This window comes from Accipiter gentilis, chromosome 2, assembly GCF_929443795.1.
Source record: "Accipiter gentilis chromosome 2, bAccGen1.1, whole genome shotgun sequence".
NCBI classification, from domain to species: domain Eukaryota; kingdom Metazoa; phylum Chordata; class Aves; order Accipitriformes; family Accipitridae; genus Astur; species Astur gentilis.
Genome location: NC_064881.1, coordinates 40,312,177 through 40,336,561, shown reverse-complemented (window position 1 = coordinate 40,336,561; position 24,385 = coordinate 40,312,177). Strand labels below are relative to the sequence as shown.

At 42.9% G+C, this 24,385-nt stretch overlaps 1 protein-coding gene across 1 annotated transcript; it reads right to left on the bottom strand.

The window, feature by feature from the left end:
* Positions 1–1,011: 1,011 nt before the first annotated feature.
* Positions 1,012–22,456, bottom strand: COLEC10 (collectin subfamily member 10). The gene is made up of 6 exons (XM_049824923.1): positions 22,170–22,456; positions 10,714–10,785; positions 9,165–9,236; positions 7,176–7,229; positions 5,807–5,902; positions 1,012–4,330 (listed from the first exon to the last, which is right to left on the bottom strand). The coding sequence occupies exons 1-6, from the start codon at positions 22,315–22,317 to the stop codon at positions 3,939–3,941; spliced, it is 834 nt and encodes a 277-aa protein (XP_049680880.1). The 5' UTR covers positions 22,318–22,456; the 3' UTR covers positions 1,012–3,938.
* Between the last annotated feature and the right edge of the window lie 1,929 nt (positions 22,457–24,385).

Sequence of the window (24,385 nt, the reverse complement as noted above, 5' to 3'; positions counted from 1 at the left end):
AGGGTCTTCACAGTGGCAATAGGTGGGTGGACAAGAAACAGCAGGCATAAATTGAAACAAGAAAGGTTCAGAGTGCAAATAACGAAAAGAGAAACTGGGAAAAACATAATATTGGGATTGGGTAAAACGGCTTAGGTGCCAAGCTCTAACAGACCATAAATCCTGAATAGTCAGACACCATTTCCTGTGCTCCTGGCTCCATCCACTTCATGTAGAAACCTAAGGTACTTTACCCACCACAGTGAATTTCCATTGGCTAGCAGTGAAACCTGTGATATAGCCCAAATTCTTAATTATAACAAGAATTTTTTTTTTTGCAAAACACAGCTATAATAGTTGAGTTAGTGCAGGCTCAAGCTTGTGTCCGCATGGCATGGCGCAGAGCTGTATGGATCTACCTGCCAGGTTTCCTGTGTGGGATAGCCTTTTTTATTTGGTTTGGCCTATGTGTTAGGCTTCTTGGCACAATTTATTGACTGGGATCTAGTGCTGGAGTGGGTTGGACAAACACCTGATCACAGTTACGCCTGGCTAGCTTGAACATCTGTGCTGTGCCTCTCTGCTGTCCCTCTTCTGTAGTTAGCGAAGGAACGTCCACCCCAGGTCTACTTGTTTCAACTGGCATAGCCTCGCCCAAAGTTGCATGAATACGCGGTGGGTAAAAGGGTTGGTTTTGTTTATTTTTTCTATTTAAGAAAGGATGAAGCTGTTGTGGTAGGAGAGGAGGATGGAGGAACTGGGCAGTTCCAGCCTTTCCATTTCAGAAACCCAACACAAGTTCCTCACTTGCTTCCCTCAGCCGTGCAGCCAGAGACCGTGACAGTCATTCCTTCCCGTATGTTGTGGTTTAACCCCAGCCAGCAACTAAGCACCACGCAGCTGCTCGCTCACTCCTCCCCGCCCCAGTGGGATGGGGAGGAGAATCAGAAAAAAAAAGTAAAACTCATGGGTTGAGATAAGAACAGTTTAATCACTGAAATAAAATAATAATAATTGTAATGAAAGGGAAAATAACAAAAAAAGAGAGAAATAAAACCCAAGGAAAACAAGTGGTGCATAACGCAATTGCTTACCACCCACTGACCGATGACCAGCCAGTCCCCGAGCAGCGATTGGCCCCTCCTGGCCAACTCCCCCCAGTTTATATACTGAGGATGACGTCCGATGGTATGGAATATCCCTTTGGCTGGTTCGGGTCAGCTGTCCTGGCTGTGTCTCCTCCCAGCTTCTTGTGCACCTGCTTGCTGGCAAAGCATGGAAACTGAAAAATCCTTAACTTAGGATAAGCGCCACTTAGCAACAACTAAAACATCAGCGTTATCAACATTCTTCTCATACTAAATCCAAAATACAGCACTGTACCAGCTACTAGGAAGAAAATTAACTCTGTCGCAGCTGAAACTGGGACATCATACATGGAGCATGCTCCAGGGTTACTTATAACTCACAGTCTCCTAAAAAAGACCAGAGTTTCAATTTAGACATGTGTTACATGATTTTGTGTGTGGAGTGCCTGGTCCAATCTCAGGCAGAGCTTGATCCTGTAGCAAAGTATTGCTCCTTTTCACCTTCTTCCAGCTCTGAGTTTCCTCCTAAAGAACAGGAAAATGGCCTGTTCATGATGATTGTGGCATTAAGGACACCTCTGGAATTTGTCAGTCAGTGGTCTCAGCATGGCCAGAGGGTTCCAGAACTTGGACCCCCAGTCTGGCAAGCATGTTTTGGTGACTTTTGGGGTCAGAAGTAAAGATGAGGTGTGGCGAGGGTATCAGTGTGATTGTGCCTACCCCCAGGGATGTTACTATGCCACTTCTGCAGGACTAGTAAGGCCTGGCCTGCTGTGAGTGAGGCTAGCAGCCCTGGGCTTGAACTTCTAAAAGGCATTACTTTTCTTCAAGAAACTTTGCCTTGAATTAGTCATTAATTCTTTATCATTACCCATTAATGATTGTAAAACCAAAGTGTTTAGCTTAATAAGTTTATTACTATAGATCCTAAAAAGTGTAATTATGCTTAATTTGGGGGAATATCGATTCCCAGGAAGGGAACAATTCAGGATGAGTTATATTGTCCTAAGTGAACCTGTTTGGCCAAATACTCTCATAGCATAGTAGGGGAGCAATGAAAAGAAATGTGGTCCCACCCCTTCATTCACAGGTCTGAGTAATTCCCTGAAGGGAGTGTAGCAACACAGCTAATTTACTGCTGGTAGCAACAGGTGGTTTTCTGGAGGAACAAGTGGCAGTAAAACTGGATTATAAGAGTGGTTCTGAGTCACAGTCTCCTGGGTTGCTCGTGCGTTGGTCATTGCTCAGAGATGAGCTTGGGGTCTAACAACCAGCTAAATGGTTTAGAGGATTTTCCTGTTGAGGGTGAGGTTGCAGAAGTATGACTGTTTGTCTAGTTGCCTCTGCAGTGCTGTACACAGCAGTAGAAGGGAGACTTGGAGCTGACCCTCTGCATTACTAGTTGATGGCATGTCCAGCTCTTCATATACCCAGAGGAAGACTGTGTGCAGCCGGTGCTCAGTGACTTGCAGGTACATTGCTGCAATGTGCCTAGTGCCGAGCATTAGCCTCCAGATATCATTCCTTCATTTTTAGTGTCAAGTGGGAAAGACAGTCTATAGACCTTCATTGCAGGGGCCCTGGGGTTTCTCTTGACATCTCCTGCTGTGAGGAAAGATGAACCATGACTAAGAAAAGGCTCACTTCTGAAGGCAAAATAGTTGCCGTGTCTGAAGAAAATAGCTCCTTCAGTATTATCAAAGATATGAAAATGTGATCCATCGTGGGCATACTGATACGGAGATCTGAGTAGCCTGGTGCTGACAACAAAGTCTTCACACTTACTGCTCATAATTTGTGGAGAGCCCTGCTGAAGTGCATGACTAAGTTGCTCAACCACACCTGAATCTGGGTTCTTGGGGAATAAAGTCTGTCCTGTAGCTGCTTCCTGTGCAAAGGTGTGGGTGATTTTAGCATTAGGCATCAAACATCAGTGGCTACTTAGGGAGTTAACATGTTCCTAGAATCACTTGTTGAACCAGCAATGCACATTGGTATAGCTGACACTACATGTGCCTGTTTACAGCCTACAGCAATGGTTTTGCTTCCTTTGCACTGTAGTCTTTGTGCTAGACTTTTCTATGTTTTTCACAGATTTTGGGGGACATCAGAGATTAGAACTGCTCCATCTATTCTCAGATTGCCTACAAGCTGTGCAGGCTTGCATGTGGAAGTGTTGTTGCTAAGTTAATTCCTCATACCTCAGACCAGCCTGATGGATAATAGAGTTGGAAGCAGAGATAAACAAGTCCTCCCCTGCATCTCAGGCAATATAATTGCAAAGCCAAATTAAAGGGAGTATAACAACTTCTAATCTAAGTTTAAGTTGGCCCTGCTTTCCCTGGAAGATTCAACTGGATGATCCCTTCCAACTTAAATTACTCTACGATTCTAACAAAACAAGGATTTTTTCAAGAGAAACTGCAAATCTGTTCTCCCAGCTCTGAAGTCACAGGGGAATTACTGGGACTTCCTGTGCAGATCAGAGATGAGTAAAGATCACACTCTTTCCATCTGTGGACTTTGCGAAGCACATCACTAATTCATATACTAGTGAGTTTACTATTTCTGGCATTAGTGAAATCATATTCACCTCTGTGTGCTCTAAATTTGCCCCTAAATTACATATAGAAATGCCCACCCTAAATTGCACATAAAAATGAAATAAAAATTCACAACTGGCTGGATGCCCCCTGCAGACCTGTGCTGACTTTATGGTCGCTGTCATCTTAACAGTAGTTACTCTTGCTTAACCCAGTGAGGTGAAGCCTGGATTGAGCCCTATCCCTGATTGTCTACTCTCCCTACAGTGTATGAATGAGGAGACGTTATTGTATGTACAGCAGGTGCCAGGCACCTTCTACAGCACTTTTATTTCCTCTTCTTGAGGAATTCACAGACAAAGTAGATGGTGACTTGGCACTCGGAGTCGTTCCACTCTCCTGTGCTGAGCATTTCCACACAGTCCTCGCGGCCAGCTGGGTCATGAGGCTCCCCTTCCTTCCAGTTACTGTAGTTCTGCAGTGGGCTGCTGTCTGCGTACACAAACTGTCCTTCTTTTTCCATGTCGTTCAGCCCAATGAAGGCTCGGAAGAGGCCGCTGTTGGAGATGTAGTCAGCAATCAGGGCGTTGGTTGCCTCATCTTTAGGCATGGCCAGTGTTCCTCCTCTGTCCCTGCAGTGGATCAAGGCTTCTCTGTAATTCTTCTCTTCTTTCACGATGTAATAAAACTTTTCGTCTGTCTCCCTGATGCCTGCTATAACTTTAAAAGGGAAAAATAAATTGTTTAATGGCACGTCAACAGACTGAAGGTGCTTCTGTTCCAATATGACAATGAGATGATTTTTACATTAGAATTAATAAAAGGGAGAGAGGAAAAGTATTCCCACCACTGAATTTGTGATGAACAATGAGGACATGATCAGAGACTGATGCTACTAATGGGACTGACAAGCACCTTGCACATGTTAGGACAAGAACTATTCAGTCCTGATTGGCATGTGTCTCCTGTGACATTTAAGTTTTACTTCACAGATATCTAGTACTAATCAAATTAAGGCATGCTAAATGGTCAAATAGCAATGTTTAACTCTGGGTCACCCCTGTTGCTTTGCATGTTTTTGAATACAGATTGTGAAAGAGTGCCTTGGGATAGAAGCACAGGGGTAAAGATAGCTTTTCAGGCCCTTTCCATGTAGAGGAAAATCAACATGACTGCTAAAATAAGACATTTTAAAGGCAGCCTGATGTTCAGAGCTGCTGTAGCCACTAAGTGGCATTGACTAGGAATAAAACCGTGGCTGCTGAGCAGCTTTAAAAGGCAAACTACTCAGTGTATATCCTAGTGAATTAAGCAGTGCCAAGGAGCATGCCTGGGCAGGTGGAAGCTGATTGTCCCAGCTGATGGATTTCTGGAATGGTCCTGAGCAGAGCTTTGGCCTGGGGCAACTAACACTCTCCCAGACAATTCAGGAATTACCTCAGGCACAGTTTAGGAGTTAGTAGAGGGACACTTCTAATAATACAGCATTCAGTTTTATAGGATTTATAATATAGATGAGTGCTGTTCTGTGCTGCTTGCCCATAGTGCCAGGGAACAGTCTCAAACACATTTAATTTGCTGATACAGACCTAGTCCCAGAAGCAGCGGTGGAGCCTTCTCAAAATCTCTGCTATGCCAGGAAACGCGCTTCCTTCCTTTCAGTGGGGGCAGTTTGCACTGTCCACCTGACAGCACTGCCTGCAGACATGGTTTCTTATAACCCATGTCTTTGAGTGTTGGTCCCTTGTTACAGGAAAATGATGCTTGCACTGAGGGGAGCACTAGGAGTACCATGTCTGCAGCCTTCCTGTGCAGTGGAAAGACCAAGAGGTTCCTATTACTTTTCCTGCCTCTCTGAAGCAGATTGAAAGAACCTTTTTCCTTTCATTGCCTGAGTGGCCGCTGAGCCTGCGCAGATTGATAGTGCAGAGGTGGTTAGCAGGCCATGCCTTGTGCTTTTCATGATTCTTTCTGTTGTGCTGTTGATAATTTCTGTATTGTTTTTGCTTTTAATCATCAGCTGCTTATATCTTTACAGGCGTAAGACTGTTTCTTTTCCATACGTTTTCAGAATGCCTCGCACCCACTCTCTGGGTCATCTATGGATGCTGCCGTAGAGCAGCAATGATAGAAGAATAGCAATGATAAATGTTATAGGAGCCAAATAAATCACATCAAATACATAAGGATCCTTACCATTCTTTACAAACTTGATGGACGTGTTAAGACGAGCAACATTGATATTCAGCTGTCCAACAACTCTGCGGTACCTTCCACAGTCACAGACTGTGCCTGATGCAATACAAAGGATAGAGGTTTTATCTGTTTAGAAGCATTTGTGCTTGTGCATGGAGGGTTGTCTGTAGCCCACTTCCAAACCTGCTGAAGACTTGGCTGCTACTTGTGGAGAGCCAGTCTCACACTGCCCCACTGGCCATACCTCTGTTGATCAAAACAGTTAGTTCTTTGGCTCTGTACACTCCCTTACTAACTGGCCTAAGAGTCCCTACTTTTAAAAATGTCGATAGAAGAATTTGCCATCTTCTTTCCACCCATATCAGTGTGGCATTTGCACATCCTCTGCCCCTCTCATTATGGATTCCATCTAGCTGCAGAGACGTGGCTTGTCATGGTGAGCACTACAGTATTACATCTGAATGCCAAAGGTCTACCTTTGTATCTGTAAACAGCACAGGTTCCCCAGCCTTCTAATAAAAATGAAAGCCTCCATGAAATGGGGAACTGCTGCTTTCTCAGTGAAGGAGTTTTGTGAGTATGCATAGAGGTGGGATTGGCAAAACTTTGGTGGAAGGACTATGTTAGTGAATTGCTGCATGCAGCTGTGGTATAGCAGTAATAGTCGATACCAACTCAGAAAATAACTTTTAAGCACTGAAGTCTCAGTTATATTTTGTTGGTAAACTGAAATTTGGCTTGATATAGGTTTTGTTTGTTCCTCTGTTATTCTCAGAAGAAAATAAGTTGCTGATGGTCTCCCATTAAGAACCAAACTGGCATGCATATGGAATCTCTTAAAAATGAACACAACTGTACATTCAAGGTGGGAGAACATTCAAGGTTATTAGGAGTGAGAAGAACTTTCTGGGTCATCAGATCCAAATTCTCCTCCTGTAAGCAAATGCATTGCATTCATCTGACAACAGATTATCCTCTATCTAAAATCACTTATTTTTTCATCCCCATGCTCCTATTAGGAAACTTTTAAAGGACTTCATTCCTTTGGTATTCAGAAACTTTCTTCTAGTTTCCAGCATAAATGTACTGCTGGCCTCTCTATGTGTTAGTTTTTATGATATCAAACGTTGCCCATTAATTTAGGTAACTCTTCTCCATATTTTGTGTATGTTGGTATATTCGTAGGCATCAGTCATGTCCCTACCCAAGCCTTCATTTTGCTAAACAAAACTTTTTCAGTCTCTTCCTGTTCATCTATTCTCAAGTTTTCCCATGGGCCTCAAAATTTTATGAAACTCCAGGCAAACTAACCCTGAAATCAAAGACCCAGCAGACTTGACCATTCTGCAGAGAAGGATGGATAGCATACCTGCTTTTCCTTTTTTTCCAGAAACCCCCAGTAAGCCTTTGGCTCCTTTGTCACCTGAATAAAGAGGAAAATATATTCTCAGATCTCAGACAGTGCACATGTCAGGGGACTGTATTTGAAAAACCTGTTTAATAATATATTAACGGTTTGCTTCTGATAGGAGGCCCTGATGGGCTGTACTGACAGATGTGCCAAGTCAAACAAACCATGATTAATTCTGGTGTATGGAACCCTTTAATAGCTAACTCACTGATAACACAGGCATCTTGTGTGCTGCTGGTTCCTGGTACCACTTACTTTAAATATAAACTGCAAAATGATCCTGAGAGGCAGAAAGCACTCAAGAAATCTGCGAGAGGTGAGACCTGGGTTCTCTCATTGCCTTGCAGGACAGAGCCCTTCCCTGGGTTCAGTAGCTCCATGATGGGATGAGGCTGATGTGAACAAAGCCACTGTGCAACAGATTACGTGTGCGGGCAGCAGTTAGTGCCTGCACAAAATGAGGTCAGTAAGGAGCAGTGTTTCCTTTCAGATACAGGTCATGGAAATGTGATTTATTTTCATCCACTGCTTTCCTCTTCTTCTGTAAATCATAAAAATCATAGAAATACTTCTCCAAATGCTGTGCTACTATATAAGTGAAGGTGACTAGCTTTTTAAAAAATCTCAGCTGTAATTTGGATCAGGAACAGCTAGACTTCACTTGAAATTCATGTCAGCTCTTCTTTTATGAATTAAAACCTTCAGAGGTCAAAAAATATTAATGCTTGCTCTGCCTTGTTGATGGCTGTGTTTTGATGGGCTTTTTCCTTTATATGGTCGTGGTTTTTTAAAGAAATGAGGAGTTGGCTGTCATTTTAATTAGCATTGCTTGACACTGCACACACAGGCTGAAATTTCAGGGTTGCTTCATTAAGAACTTGAATGTTTAGTGCTAGATTTAAACAGTGACTTAGTGACCTTTGCTTCTGCAAATAAAGAAAGAAAATAAGAGAAAGCTTGATATAAAGGCTCAGAGCATTGGTTTACTTACAGATAAAGATAAGCAATTTGTGGCATTCTTAAATTCTCTTCTTTGGTGATTGAAGACATATTGGGAGATAACCATCTGTGTTTTCAGTTGTCTAGGTACTTCTGAAAATTAGTCCCTCAGGCCAAATTCTTTTGTTCTTCTCTGATACTAAGGCTGGCTAGAGGCCATCAAAGGTTTATTAAAAACATTGGGTTGAGGAGCTCCCTGGAGAGATTGTTCCACCCAGCCCCCACATGCCTGGGTTGATGTGCTGGTTAGAGACCACAGAGTTCCCCTGGGGATGGTGGAATCCTTGCTCAGCTTTCAAGGCAGGTCTCCTTGTGCAAGAAGTACTATTCCTTCTTAAGTAGCTCTTTAGGAATACTGGAAAGGAATGCCTGGGCCTCTTCTCAGATGACTAGAGCAAAATTTCATGAAATTATTGTCCAGGTAGACTTGGATTCTACCTTGATTTGCAAGTAGTTGTTGTCCCTTGTTACATGAGTGCTTTCTTAAAACTCCTAAAATCCTTTTCTTACCGAGCTGTCCTGTGCACTGCTTGCTCATGTGTCCCACAGCAGTGCAGGTGGCAAGGTGAGGCATCCTGAGCAGCAGCAGCATATTGACTTAGGCCTTCAGTGTCCAAAGCAGAGGCAAAAATTTGGCTTTCTCTTTTAGACCGTTCAGGTGACTGACTTCACGAGGGCCCGATTTCTCCCTTCCTCTTTTACCATCAAAGAGGACTGATTTCTTTACTCATAAAGCAAATTATTTTAGCCAAGTAAGTCAGATATATTGCACATGGGAAGTAAAACGAGAATATCTCAGTTAGCTCTCGTCACCAATCTTTATGCATAACTTTATTTGGAGGGCATTGGTCACAGTCATTATTTGATATTACTCCATACCTGGAACTCTCACAAAACACATATTTACCTTGAGGGGAAAACCAAGAAAATTCCTGGACCAGAGCTTACCCTTTCCACCAATTGGGCCGATTTTCCCAAGCATTCCCTGGTCACCAACATCCCCCACAGGTCCCTTGTTTCCTAGGAGAAGAAATAAAGAGGAAAATAGTATGGATGGTTTCTGTCATTTCTTTCCCAAGGCACTGTTTAGGTCTCTACTGCTGCTATTTTTCCTGGGCATGGCCAGTCTGCATGTGTGGCAAAGTCAAAATGAGTGGAGCCCCAAGGATGGTTGGAGGAGGACAGCACAGATCTCTGCTACTGTAGGATACAACGGTAGGACATTGCAAGGCACCTTAGTAGAACTGCCTGTTCAAATGCCCAGAAACATCATGTTGTCTTATAGAAAATACTAACTAAAACTGCTAGTGAGTATTCAAATATTGATTTTACTTCACAGCCAAGCCAGGCTGATGGCAGGTTTTATCTGTTTTTTTTTCTCTCCACCCCAGACAAAAGCCTTTCCTTCTTCCTTGAGGTAGTGTGCTCATGGCTTTGTGGGGAATCTTTCTCAAAGCAGGAGTGCAAATAGGAAGCTACTAGTTTTTCTGTATGTGCTTTTCCAGTCCTCAGAGCACCAAAATAATGAATGCCTTTTTAACTGATTAATAGTTTAAGTTCTAAAATAGCTGGCTAGTGATGACAGCCCAATTTAGAGAATCTCAGTTTGCACACCAAATTTAACCTCACTAAGATGCTTCGTAAATGCTTGGTTATCTGATTCCATTGTGTCCTACCCGATCTTCTTTTTAAGTTAAGAAGCAAGGTCATATGAATGCATTTTAAAATGGAAAAGGTTTTTTTATTATAACAATAATAACAGGGTGATTTTAAAGTCTTAAACCACTGTCAAGGAAGAAAGACTATGGTTATGCATTATCATTAAATTCTAATGATAAATTAAGCTTTTGATTTAGATTATGCAAACAAGGCTGACACCATCACATCTGGTGCCTCTGAATGCTCTGCCCAGCTCACACTGTGGATATGGGATATGTTTAATAGAGCCGAGTCCTGAGACATCTGTGACTCCTTGTTCTCAGCTCACATGCTGTTTAATCAGAGGAACTTTGTTTCTCAGTGTATGCCTCCATTTGCTTTTCTGCAAAATAGGGACAACTGAGACCAAATTTTGTTGGGCATCCTGATGTATTACTAGGAAATAACTCTCAAAATTAAGTTTTAACTAAAGGATCATTTCAGCAAGCAAACAGTAGTCTTTCTGATTATACATATGATCTGGGTAATGATTATATATATGATCTGGGTCTTCCGGATCACACTCATGACAGCCACTTGGGAGAGCAGCAGTAAATGTACAGTTTTATTACATGACTCTTTGAATTCATTGCCATATATAATTGTCCTGTGTATAAGTAGGAATTGCACCAAGGCCTCCGAGTATTGTTAGGTTCACTGATTAATGTTTGACAGGGTTGTGAAATCCACTGGTGCAACGGGAATGAAAAGCATTAAACATCACTGATCATATGCACCAGTACGGTTGTATATAATGATACTCACATATCAGTAATAGCCAACAAAGAGTCATAAATACCTTTTGGTCCTTTTGGTCCAACCTTTCCTTGTTTGCCCACTTCTCCTCTATCTCCTTTTTCACCTTCATCCCCTTCCAAAACACAGAAAAAAAGCATCATGGTACATTTCTTTCAGTGCAGTAAGTGCAACTATTCATCCTCGGAAAGTAAAGTTCACAGGGTTTTTTTCCTACTAATTTGCCTTGAAGAGACAGTATCCATGGGATAAATTTCCAGAGAAGACCTGATCAATCTGACCACCATTAGGAAACCTAAAAACTTTCCCTTTTGGAGAGGCTATTCCAGCATGAGTGTTATACAACACCAATTTCTAGTCCTACCCTCTAAGCCCTATTAGCTATAAAGCAGATAAATAAGCCAGTCTTTCTCTGTTGGGAAACCTGTACATGCATGGAGGAACTGCCAGGGAAGGAATAGGAATTTATTAATTGTTCCTAGTGTCTCTGTAGTGACCCTGTGTTCAAGGTATGCAGATGCTTTTGGAATGAGAGGAATGTAAATATGTTGAAATAGATCTTAACATAGACCTTAGCACTTAGTATGGCAGAATTCTTGCCTTCAGTTTTTGACAGGTGACATTTATATGTTGATATAACAAACATGTTTTGCAAGTACTCCAATCCTTTGTTTTGAAAATGTCATACACAGAGTATCTGTAAGAGGTAAAATCATTGCATTTATTACAGTAGTGCAGAGATTTCTCCAAATGAGATCAAGACCCTATTACACAGGCTCCTGTTTAGTACTATATAAGTGCTCTTACTATTGTAAAAGAGACAGTCTCTCACTGAGAAGCTTACAGTCTAAAGGAGAAGACGGCAATTAGTAGGAAAGAAATGTTATCTCCTTCCTTAGGCAGCATACAATTTTGCTTCGCATTATGCAGGAAATTGGAGGCACGTCTGGAGCTGATTTTCTTATCTTCTACTTCTGAGTTTTGAGCCAAATCCCAAGAACATCTTTCCTCCTTTTTTTTTTTTTTTTTTTTTTTAAGACAAATGTTGAGTGGGGGACAACCCCTCCACCCCTTTGCAATAAATGACCAGCACTGAATACAGGCAGCCTTCCAAAGCCTCTCCCCCTGTCCCCTACCTTTGTCCTCAATAAGCCTTGCCATGCGGTGGGAAGCAGTGCTACAGTCTTTTGGCCAAGCCAGGATCTCACATGTGAGTGGCAGCCAGTTGTGTCTGGGCCTCCAGCCCAGAAGGGGAGACGAGGCAGCAGTTCAGCATACGGAGTACCCCAGGGAGAGAAGTCTGTCTGGATGTCAGCAAAAGAGAAGTGAGGACAGAATAGCATTATGTGACAAGACCAATAACCTGCCTCCCCAAGGATGTTGCCTCCAGCCCTGGCAGAAGGTGCTCATGGAACTGGGTGTGCTGAGCGTGACTATGACTCAGGCAGCCACTTCCAGCCTCCCACGAGCAGTGGTTTAAAGGGCTTGCCTGAGCCAAGCACTGCATCCAGACCACTCGTGAACAGCCAGTAGTGATTCTTCCCTGCACAGATTAGTCCTGTGCCTTTTAAACCCATTTATATTTTTGGGTCCTATAATATCCTGTGGCAAAAAGGTCAATGATATAATTATGTGATGAAGAAGAAAGTAGCTTTCCATGGTTGCTTTCAGACTGATCGTTTCATTGGATCTCATTTTCTGAAAAATACTGCCCACTCATTCCTGATTTACCTTCTCCTACTTCCGTAGCCATAGGTAGCATTTCATGGGCTGTTCCATGGGGTGATGACAGATGAGAAGTGGTGCATATTGATTGCAGCACATAAAATGTAGTATTAGCTGTTTGGCTCCTTTCCATGTCAGTTACATGGACTGGCCTGAGTCTGTCCCTGTATGCTGAAAAAAACTTCAGTGTTGAGACTTGTGGAGAGCAGACTCGTCCCGTTGGTCAGGATGGGGGGATCCCACTGGGGAGGATGTTCCTGTTGGGGGGGATGGCCAGTGGTCTGAGCTGAGGAAGATAAAGGGCTGAACTTCTGTCGGTGTTAGAGGGAGGAAGCATTTGCTAGAGGGATGGGTAAGGAGGAAACATGTCGTGGTGTGTTTGCTGGCTCACTCAGGTGCTTTGTTTGTTTTTAACCCTACCTGCTACAGGACAAAGTAGGAAGGGAAAGGCTGTAAGCAGCCAGCAATAGAAATTTTAAATATCTCTATTTTCACTAGTTCTTAAAAAATGCTCGAAAAGTCAGTATATGTTTCCAAAAGCCAAGCTCCTTAAATATCCAGTTGAAGCTGTGGGTCTGAGCCTGGAGCTGATGGAAGGATGCCTGCTTATACTGGGTTCCTGTCTAGAGATCATCAAACAGCAGAGCTAGAAAATGTACGGTTTAATTTTGCTGTTGGCCTCAGTGCTAACAACATTGACAACTGAGAAATCAAGAAATTCTCCTTTCCAAACCCACCTATGAAACCCTTGAGAAAACTGTAAAAGTCATTTCCCAGTAGTTCAGAAATTCAGAAAAGATTCCCAGAGGCTGACAAAGGGCTTGTGAAATGGAATTCCAGGAGAAGGTTAAGAGCTGATCTGATCACGGTCTGCAAACCTATACAGGGGGAGAAATGTGTAATAATCAAAAGGAAGCAGGGTGTGATTCAAAGGCTGGAAAAGAGTCCTGACTAGAAATGCAACGTGAGGATTAACAAATGGACTGTGCTCTCCAGAAGGGGAGGGAGAAGTAGGAGACTCTTCATGTCCAACCTTTCCCCATACAATGAATTGCTTTGTCTAAGATGCACTGTAACTCTGGGTCAGGTGTAGAAACTGCTGAGAGTTTCTTTGGCCTGTGTCACACGGGAAAGCAAAGCAGATTCCTGCTGACCTTCCAAACCAGGAGGACCACCCATCACCCTGGCAGTCCTGATTGCTTCTCTCAGACCAGCTAGTTACATTCCCTGTGGCTTGCAGACTGCTTTGTTGGGTTGAAGGCTCTAGAGAGACTGATGTTTTCTGCAGAAGGAAGACCTCTGTGTGAGAAAGATGCTTTTTTTTTTTTTTTTTGTAAGAAACATTGCTTAGACAGTTAATCTTAGAAATAGAGCCCAGGAAAGAAAAGCAATATACCAGTGGAGAAGCTGTGATTACTTTCTGAAGGTGTTTTCTTCCAATCTCAGTTTCAACATTTTGAGCCACTAAAAGCTGCAATGATTTTTTCTGAGAGACTTCAGAGCAAGCATTTCACACACAGGGCTGATGGAGATGAAGCTAAGTTGAGGTGTATGGGCCATCAGACTAAGAGTTGGAAGATGAAAGGGATAAAAGGTGTGGGAAAGTTTGTTCTGAAGATTTTGAGAGATTAGGGAGCCGTCTCAACTGCTGTTGCTAACACCTCATGTAGTCCCAATTTTTGCTGAAGCCCTCTCAAAGCCTAAGGGAGAGGGAAGTAAGAACTATCACCTGTTTCATCTTGGTGTAAAGCAGCCTAACACACTCTGCTTTAGTTTCCCTACCTAGGAAAATGGGAAGAATAATAATTTGCCTATCTGTAAGGGAGGGAAATCCTTCTTTTCTTTTCATATTGCAGCTGAGAATGGGTAGGCCATTACAAAGCAAGGGTAGAAGCAAACAGTATTAATTAGTGGTGCCATCTCATTGTTAATTTAAGACTGAATTACGCCCAGTGCTTGATGATACGGTGTTATAATTATAAATGCATTGTGTCCTCCTTCAGCTGTTCTGTGCAGTCATCTCAGATTTTGGCAAGAAACGTGAACTCTTGGGTTATGCTCCCCCCTTGTGGTGTCGTTACGATTTGCAACCAGGTAGGAGGGATTGTGAGAGGTTGGTTGACTTTGTTTAGGGCAGGGGTCGAGTTGGCATTGTCTCTAATTTATAATAAGCATCTCTCCCTTTCCTCTGGGACTTCATGTGGACAGGCCATACCGCTGTATTAGCCACTTTTTTGTAATCTTCCAGAAAACTGAATCTAAATCCTGGCAGTACTCTGAACTGGGTTTTTGCATTTTGTACTACTGTGCTTTGTGCAACATGAGTTTTCTTAGAGAAGAAAACCCCTCTGGTCCCTGACCTCATATGCTTGTAGCCTATACCTAGAGATTAACCTCTCCTTTGTGCTGCTTTACACTTGGGGCAGTGTCAAGTTAAGTTTTAACCTAATTAGCGGATTGTCACCTTGAAACTGTGGTTGCAAGGATGTCAGATAATGCACTGCACTAGCATTTGAAGCATGGGTGAAGCACTTGGAGCCAGTAGCTGAAGCAAGACCATTTCTCAACCTTGTTAGTATTCCCGCAAGATGATTCACTTCTGTGTCACAGATTTAAAATACCAGACTATTAAAATGAACGCATGAAACAATAAATTACTAGAGTCTTCCAACTTGGGACTGTGCAAGACAGGAGGAAAGCAGAACCTATAAGCAGTAAATGACGGTTGCAGCCATTAAAAATTTTTAATTGTAATTGAGAGGGAACCTCAGTCCTTCCTTCTCCTTTAAACAAGCTTAGGAAGATGCTGAAGGTCTAATAATCAGCAGGATTTTTAGGCACTTGAAAGGAGCTCTGCCTTTTTAGGAGTTTCACTAAATAACACAATGTTGAGAGGTTACATTTTGTAAGAATTTAATTAGTAAGATTTTACTGACCTTCAAGTGACTTAGATTTTCCTGACGAATCTTTTGTAGGCAATTTATTTTGTATTTTTTGTTTTGTATTCATGAACTGAGGAAGTTTTCAGGTCCAATTGTTCACATATGTTTAGTGATTCTCCAAGTCTCGTGATCGAAGGCTGACCCTGGTTCTTGGAGAATCAGGGTGTAATCCCTGGGGATTATGGAGCCCACATTTATCTATAGAGACCGCTCTGCATCAGAGTGAGAGCATGTCTGCAGGCTGCCTGAAGGCTGAAGCTGGGAGGAGACTCCCAGCTGGGTTTATGTGTGTGTTTCTCTGTGAGCACGTAGTCTTTTCGCTCGAAGCTCTGCTGAGAGACTCCCCGGGTCCACGCAGGGTTTTACTGAGACACTGTGTCAGGTGTGCTGGAAAGCCATGGCCTCAGGTCAGCTCCAGTTCCTGTCTTCTGACCAAAAATACTACAGAAATGGTAACGCTCTCTCAGCCTCCTCTTTCGCAGGTATACTTTCCTCCACGCTCCAGGGCATTTCCACCCTTTCAAATGATAGAAACACCACTTATGTTGCGCTATAGCACAGTTGTCCTCCTACATCAGATACTCAGAATTGAAAAAAAGCCTACATCCAGCCAAAAAGTCCTTGAGAAGCCCTGGGGGCGTGACCGATTTGCAGTGAGGAGGGGAAGGATGGTTAATCTTGATTAGTATGCACTTGGATGCTTTGCACTGCTTGCAGTGGATGCATTTAGCATTCCTAGGCATAGCCGATGTCCCACCACAAAGGCTTTGTATGCAATATATTTCAGGGTTTTACTCCCCCACCCCGATCATGCGTGACACAGTTCTGCTGAGTTCCATGTTTCATACTAGTAGTCCCACCTGAGCTGGTGTAGGGACCCTCTCCACCTCCACAGACAGAATATGAAGAGTACAGGTGATTTCTCCCTGTCCTGGGTGTTAAACTAAAGAGATGAGGATATGTGCATCGTCGTAAAGCCTTGAGAAACTGAATGCCTTGCCCTCCTGGAAGAGCTTTGCAGAGAGCCACAGGATTAGCTCTGCAGCCTGGGGACACAGAGTGACGACCCCAAGCAGGGTGAACCTTTGCAGCACTTGAGCACGCACAATCTCTATTGAGAGGTTTTGTCACCAGAGGGAGTCGCAGACTCCAAGAAATAAGCAAATACAGCCCAGTTTGTCTTTCCAGTGTACGAGCACATCACAGCTACCTCAATGGAAAGCCTCAAGATTTCCTCTAATTTCACTTTCGGTGTCTTTTAGATCCTTAGCAAATTTCCTGTAGCAGTGGGGATTCTTGCTTTCAAGTTGTATCTGGCTAGTGAGGACAGGATTTCCTGACACCCTCCGCCTGTCTGACACACTGTCCTCTCCCCTGCCCTCCTCCCTTCAGCCCCCAGCACCAGCCTGCATGCCTCCCTCCCCTCTGCCTGATGTTGAGCACTCTTCTGATCCTGTGTTGAAGTAATTCAACTCACTAAACAGAGGAATATAAATAAGGCAAATAATACATATTTTTCATGAGTGAGCTGAATCAGCTGAGTGAGAAGTCTGATGAGTAGACAGCCGAGCCAGCACAAGGTGAAGGTAGGAACACATAGTCAGAGTGGGGGAAGAAGATGTTGGGCCTCCCTTTTTGGCAGAAAACCTGACAGATGAGTGCAGCCGTAGTGTGCAACTGCACCCATAGCCATTTTCCCAAGTGTCCTGCAGGAACATGCAGGGCTCCCACAGATTCCACCATCAGAAATAAAGCATTTTTCTCACAAGCTCTTGGACTTGTATTTTTTTACCTAGCTCCAAATTAGACAACAGGGGCCCTTCCCTGGTCAAATAGAAAGACTCTTCAAATATAAACTGGATTGTCTGCTCGCTTTCCTGCTTTCCACTTATAAACATCCACTAACTTCAGTGGAAATACCCTCTTCTCCTATTGCATTGCATGAGCCAGACTCAAGCCTTCAGTAGGCTCAGTGAAGCTCTGCTGACTTGTATTATTTGAAAGTGTTGGCCTTTGTGCATGACTGGGACATATATTATTTCTTTAATAACACAAAAATAATTAAAATTATTCCTGATTCTGTTTTCACTTAGTCTGCCCAATTTAATTTTCCCAGACTATTCCCCTGCCATTCTGACATGATCTCGGAGACCCACAGATTTCGGTGGCTTCAGTGAGGAATCAGACTGACATTGGTAAGAAATACAGACCCAATATCTTTTGAATTTATGTACTTAAGTCCATACATACATGCTTTGTAGCTCAGGCTGATAAATGTCAGAAACTTAATGTATGCGAAAATGAGGAAGTCTAAAAGACATGAAAAATAGAATTATGTGTTGAAATTAAAGGGCTCCAGATCAAACGTGAGGCGCTAAGAGGAAAATTTAGTTATAGGTTTGAACAGCCTATAGGATGTGGTAAGGCATTTTATATTTTCGGAAGGAAATGTGGATAACAGCATATCTGGTTTCTGAGAGAGTTTGAGATTTTCCAGGAGTGGAATTGCGTAAGTGCAATTAAAGCTGAGAGATGGACAGCTATACTGGAGACCACAGTAAATGCTATTTTGAGGGGCCAGCCGATGTCATAGAGTTTATAAGCATCATTTGTCAGAAATAATAATAAGGAAACATTTTACATCTAAATTGCTATGGGAAACTCCCGGTATTCTTCAGATTTCATCTCATTCCAGTTTCTCAACCTGGATCTGATTCAAGACCTTTGAAGTTCCTGTGTCTGGATTTCAAAGGAAATGAGCTGGGACCTGGGACAGATAGCAAGATCTGGAGCTGGTCTCTGAAGCACTGAGCTCCCACGAATCCATGTGAAATCAGCTTCCGCAGAGCCAGCCCTGCCCCGGTCTTCTTCTCCCCCGGCCATGCTTTTGATAGGAGTTTAGGAGTCAAAGTTTTGGGGCCTCTGCTTATTTCTGCCCTCACGTTGTTGCTTATTGACTTACTCAGACCAGGTCAGATCCCATCTATGTCAACAGCCCACTTAAAACTTCCTTTGCAGGTTAGACAAAACTGAGCTTGCAGTCTCCAGGCAAGAGCAGGCTAGAAGAAAGGATAGAGCTGGGACACCGGTCGAAGGCAGAGCCCAGGGCAGCAGAGCCTGGTGTTCCTGCCGCTGCCAGGCCATGGACCAACAACTGGTGCTTTTGCTCTCACTGCATTAGCTGCTGCCTCCCCACAGTCCCAGGTCCTGTCTCGGCAGCAGCAACAGCCAGCCTGCTTCCAGGCTTGGAAGGGTGGAAGGTAAGCAACAGGGCCACGACTAATTTTGTGAGGGCAAGCGCTTGGCTGCCCTGGGAAATTTGTTGTTTTGTTTATGCTTGATCTGGTTCTCTTTGGACTCAAGAAGTCGATGGAGTACAGAGCTTGGCATTTATTGCCCTAGTTACTCAGCTGTGGATCAGCATTACCTAATATAAGTTTTCAGAGGTCCTGTGCCACAGCACTCCAGCTAAGACCAAGTTGTTGCTAAACATCTCAGGTCAAACACCGAAAATCACTAGTTACGAATACTGAAATTCTGTTTTGGTCCAAAGCACATCATTTTTTTCCTTTTTTTCATTTCCTAAGGTATTTCGATAAGGATCCTAGAAAATGCCTCACACATTTCTGTTTTTAACTGCTATGTCAGCCAGCTTGCTGTGTACCTCAAAAGCTTTTTCAGGAAGGCAGAACAAGACAGCCATTGCATTAGGGCTATGTTCACTAAAATAATCCCCTCTTTTTCAGAAGAGACCCGAGTATTGCCTAGAAAAGGAAACTGGGAGAGGAGTGCCAGCTTTTGTTTTTCTCTTACTCTTTTTTCACCTTTTCCTGGAATTCCTCTTTAGAAAATTTCTTTGCATAATTCATTACAAACAGACTTCAACTGTCGTTTGCTTGCACCGGGGACGGAAAAGCAGCAGATAGATGAAGGGGATAGCAAGGCTCCTGGTTTGCATCACGCAGAACCACCAGAGGTCAGACTTAAACTCCTATTCGTTTCTAATGCTGAGCACTTTAATTCAGACTGACTTCTATCATTGCAACAGAAAGTGCAAAAGGCTTACAGGACATTTACTGCATTCCTTCTGTTCCTGGGAGACTGCATCCTTCCAGAGTATTTTCTAGTTTTTTGTGTTATACACACAGGCCTCTGGTTTTGCCTCATGCTTTTTGGGAGCTGGTGGGACTGTCACAACCGGTTTGAAGACTTTCCTGATAATCAGCCTGGAATTACCCTTCCTTTTCATCCCATTGCTTATATCATACTTCTCTTGTGACATCTCAGGTATGAGCATAACAGAGTATACTTTTGAAGGGGAAGAATTTGGCTTGCACGAATTAACTTGGACAAGCTACATTTGGCTTGTACAAGAAGTGGCGAATTTTCACAACTCTAATGACCATTTTTGAATAGATGATTTTCAGGGTGAGCATGTGGAGAGGTTGGGTGGTTGCTCCTGCAGCAACTGTGAATGCCTAGATGGTGAAGTGAGTAATGCAACCTCCAATAGTGCAAGAAATAAAGGGCTATAAATTCTGAGCCTCTGCAAGCAACCTCACTTCTCCCTCAGTTTTCTCCTCTCCATTGTGCTGTGTGATGGGAACAGCATTATTGCTGCTGCATAGCACCAGAGACCATCCCGCTTGTAGCCCACAGACTGGATCGAGCCTACAGGACAATTTCTGCCTTGCACTGAGATAGGTGAGGTGGGACAGTGTAGGAAGTCTTACAGCTAGTTGCTTTGGCCCATTAGACACTCCCATGTTCATATGGAAGGAGGAGGTTGCCACAATAGGAATCTGGCTCCTGGTGGTACAAAAAGCTGGCCAATGTACTGTGCAAGCTCAGCACCTCTGTCCTGTGGGAGCACTGCTGTGTTCTGCCATAGCCGAAGGTGCTGAACAGATGGAGGTGATGGGGTGAAAATTGTGCAGGGTGGGTCAAACCCCATTTTTGGGAGAATGGTGGACAAAGAGGCACAACAGATGTAGCACAGAAAGTAAAACTTGAAGCAACAAAAGTCAGAGACTTGTTCATTGTTAGGGTTAAAGTTTGAGCAGCAAAGTGTTGCCAGTGGCTGTGGTGTGGTCGTAGGCTGGGGATCATGCGCTCTGAGTCTGTAGACATAAGATGGATAGAGGAAAACTGGCAGCGGGACAGACTTCCTTCTGCCGTATTAGGTCAGCATGCTTCATCCTTGACTACAAGGGATGCCTGAGGAGTTACAGGGTAGTTCACACACCCAGCCTGGTCAGTCTTTAATTGCCCATCTGACTGACAGTCAGAACAACCAGTGCCATTGAGAGCCACTTGTAACTGTCCTGGGTGAGCTCAGCTCTGGTAGGAACTGAAATTGGGCTATAGGATCATATCACATAGACTGCAAAATGTATTTGATGACCTGCAATGGATGTGAGCCAGTAATTTGGAGGTGATTTACTCAATACTCCTTTTACCAGTCATGGATCTTGGGCATGGTAATCTAATTTTAAAGTAGTAGTGAGGACCATGCCAATCTGCTGTTTGGCTCTCTTGTGTCTTGGTGTCAGCCAGGAGGCAGCAGGACTGGTAATGACTAAATCCTGACTTTCTCAGTATCGTGCTTGCAAAGAACCATAATATCTAACCTTTAAATGCTCCCTATACAAGCTAGACCACAGAAACCAGCTGGAGTCCCAGCTACTCTCATGTTGTCACCAGACCACCTCATTAGCCTTGTGACTTATTAAACACAATTCTGTCAAACTTTGTTCTCCAGCCTGCCATTATTCAGATACTAACTAAACAAACTCCCACTAGCTCCCTTAGGGATCATTACATCTCTCTGCATTTATGCTGTGGCAGCAAAAGTTTAAGCTCGGATTGTAATCATAAAGAAATTAACTTGCTGATTAAAAATGGTCCTTTAAGCAACATGCATTTGAATAATCCATCATAAAAACAAATGAGTCTGTAACAGTGCTTTTGACTTGATAATCTTTTTTTTGCTTAAAATTTAAATCAGTTGCATTTTTTTCTCTCAGTCTGTAGCCTATAGAAAAATACAATGAGTTACTAAAAAGAAAGCAATAGTTTGAACTGCAATAGCCATGGTGTGGAATACATATTTTAGATGTGTCACTGCAAGATAGATTTGTACATCATGGACCTAATTTTTAGCTGAGATACCCTCCAGGCAATTCCGTTGACGTTAGTTGTGTTACACAAAAAGTAAGTTAATGCAGAATATTTGGTTTCAGATATTTGCAAAGTGTTTTGAAGATAAAAGACCTGCACATGCCAGAGCTGATCCAGTTGTTGTTGAAATGTGTAGCGGAGGTCCTGTTTAATTCAACAAGAGCTGCTGGATCAGGTCTGATGAATGCAGTAGAGCTGTGTTTACAAGTAAACATTTAGAAATAATGACAGTTCAGTCATTTTAAATATTGCATCTCTTCCTACCTGCAGGTGCAAAGTGAACCATTAACAGTTCACAAGAGGTGCCTACTTTTAGACAAAGTAACTCAATTTGTGGCTGCTAGCAGTGCTGGTTATGTGATGAATACAAGAAGTAAGTGAAGATTTATGTGGCTGGAGAAAGACGCAAAAGGACACCTCTAATTTATATGAGAATATGTGACACTCTTCCTGAAACTGAAGAAAACAAATTCAAATCTCCTTGCTTCATCACTTTCCCCCATCACAGTTCCACTTTTCTAGACATTTGTACAGTCCGCAATAATTCACATCTTTCATCCCCAGCCCATGCCACAAGCCCTTCATGTCTCTATTTTTAAAAATCAGCCTTTATCAGTACTGGTCTCAGCATTAGCAACCTGATATTCCTCACCTTTTGGTCCAGGTAAAATTGTGTGTGTCGAGCAGACATCTGTTGTAGGTCGATTGTCAACATCAAACCCAAAAATCTGAACTTGGAAGATAAAAAGCACTACTAGGGTCCCGTATTTCCTTAGCTGTTGTTCTTTCTTGCTGCTCATCCTTGCAGCTTCTCAGGAAATGCCTTTCGTTGTTACAGTCTTAACAAATGCAGCCAACTCAAAAATAAATGCTTCACTAACTGAAGCAGTGCAAAGATTGGGAGCTACATGCAAGAACAGCTAAATAAAGTGAAGAAAGGAGTTTGACGATGCTGTAGTTATTTCTGTCCTGCACATTATCCAGGATATTTATTTAACACTGACAGCTGTTTATTCCAATTTATCTCTTATCTGTGAGATGTTTAGCTGCTTTTGCCATGGAAAATTTCTTCAATAGATGGGAATATCTCTTTTGTCATCTTTTTTTCCTTTTGGCACTGACTCTCATGCCCAGCTTTTCACTTACTCAAGGGACAAAAGACTTTGGTATTGTATCCAAGTGAGTACTAATTAGTTATAGGATACTTGTGGCTGGTTGTATGCTGGAAGAGTAATGCAGACTCCATATAACATGTAGAGAGACTTTTCCACAAAATCTTTCCTCCAAGTGGACTGTTAGTGACAATGGATGAGCTGTGGGTGGAAGTCACTGGTGCTATTTCACACCTTTTGGGTGCCATGTACCCATAGTCCCCAGAGTAGTAAATGAAAAGTTGATGTTGTCAATGGGTATTTGAGCCAGAAACCCACAAATGATGGTTTTGTGCTTACAGATTGCTCCACAATGGTTGCTGCAAGCTCAGATTATGTTGGTAGACACAGTACAGAAGGACAGACTTCAGGATAGAAACCACAGAGCAGGAGAAGCTTGAATGACTGCAGTACCTCCTCCCATATCACCTTTCCCCTGTACTGGGAGAGACCATATATCAGGACAGTGGTGTAGCATAGGTCCCAGCAGAACGTCATCTTTGGGTTGTCCAGGAGCTGCTGCTGGTTCAAATCCGTATGAAGTAGCTGTCAGGTTTTCAGTTAGGTGCTAGGACTTTGAAACCAGGTGTAGGAGGCCTCTTGGATGGAGGAACAGGTAGCATGCAAGACCTCTATATATCCTTTTGGAAGGAACTGTGACAGACACCCATCCATGTGCAATCCCTTCCTAGAAAAAACTCTAGCTTTCTCTTAGGGAGAGCACAGTAACCAGGGACAGCAGACCGTTCGAGGTAGCCTAGCAGAAAACAAAGGGGACATGAGTATTTGTAATCTTTCCAGGAAGTTTGTTAACTTCTGGTTTCTCACACAACAAAGGAGACAGCTACTCAAAATGCTGAACTATGCTTTTGAACTGCCTAGTGTGTGAGAGCACATTTGCTTTCCGTTCTAGGCAAAAATTATTTCCTATAATAATAGCTTTTGAGATGCTTTCCTCATTATTTAAAAGAGTATTAGTTCTTTAGCCCGACAACATTTCAGCCTTTTGGTAGACAGAATAAGTAGCAACACTGATGTAAAAGCGAATACCTTTTCTTAAAGGCTGAAGGAAGGCTTTGATTTCAAGCTTTCATCTGGGATGAAATGTTGGCCAAAGTCCCAAGAGGGGTCAAGACACTCCTCTCCCTCTTTCTTTCTAGCCTGGTCACAGACTGTCCCACTTTTCAAAACACTTTTCTTTTTTGTTAAACTGTATACAGTACTTTTCAGAAGTAAATAGTGGTCTCTGTCCTAATAAATGTCATCTAACTAACACCCTCAAATGTGGCCTTGATAATGGTTACACCACAGCTAGAGGGGGAGGAAAGAGAAAGCCGGGATTATAGATGGATAGAGTCGTACCAGGAATAAACTTGTTCCTCTGTGATTTGCGTTGGGCACTGTGCCTCTGACTTGTACACTGTAAATCTGTTTTATTTATCTTTTTCTTCTCTTCACTTTCCATTTTGTGAGCAGAAGGTCAATGTAAGAGCAAGAATAGAGAGCGTAGGAGTGGGAAGCTAGTGTACTTAGCTTTGGAGGAGGCATTTTGGGAAATGTTGCCAAACTGACGTGAATGATGCTATCTGTTCCACAGTACTGAGAGACTTACAGTGACTTCTTTGTTATTTATCTGGGATAAAGAGGGGTAAGTGTAAGTGAGAGAGGAAACCATTTGTTTAACCACTTCAGTCACTGACCAGGACTAAGCAGGGAA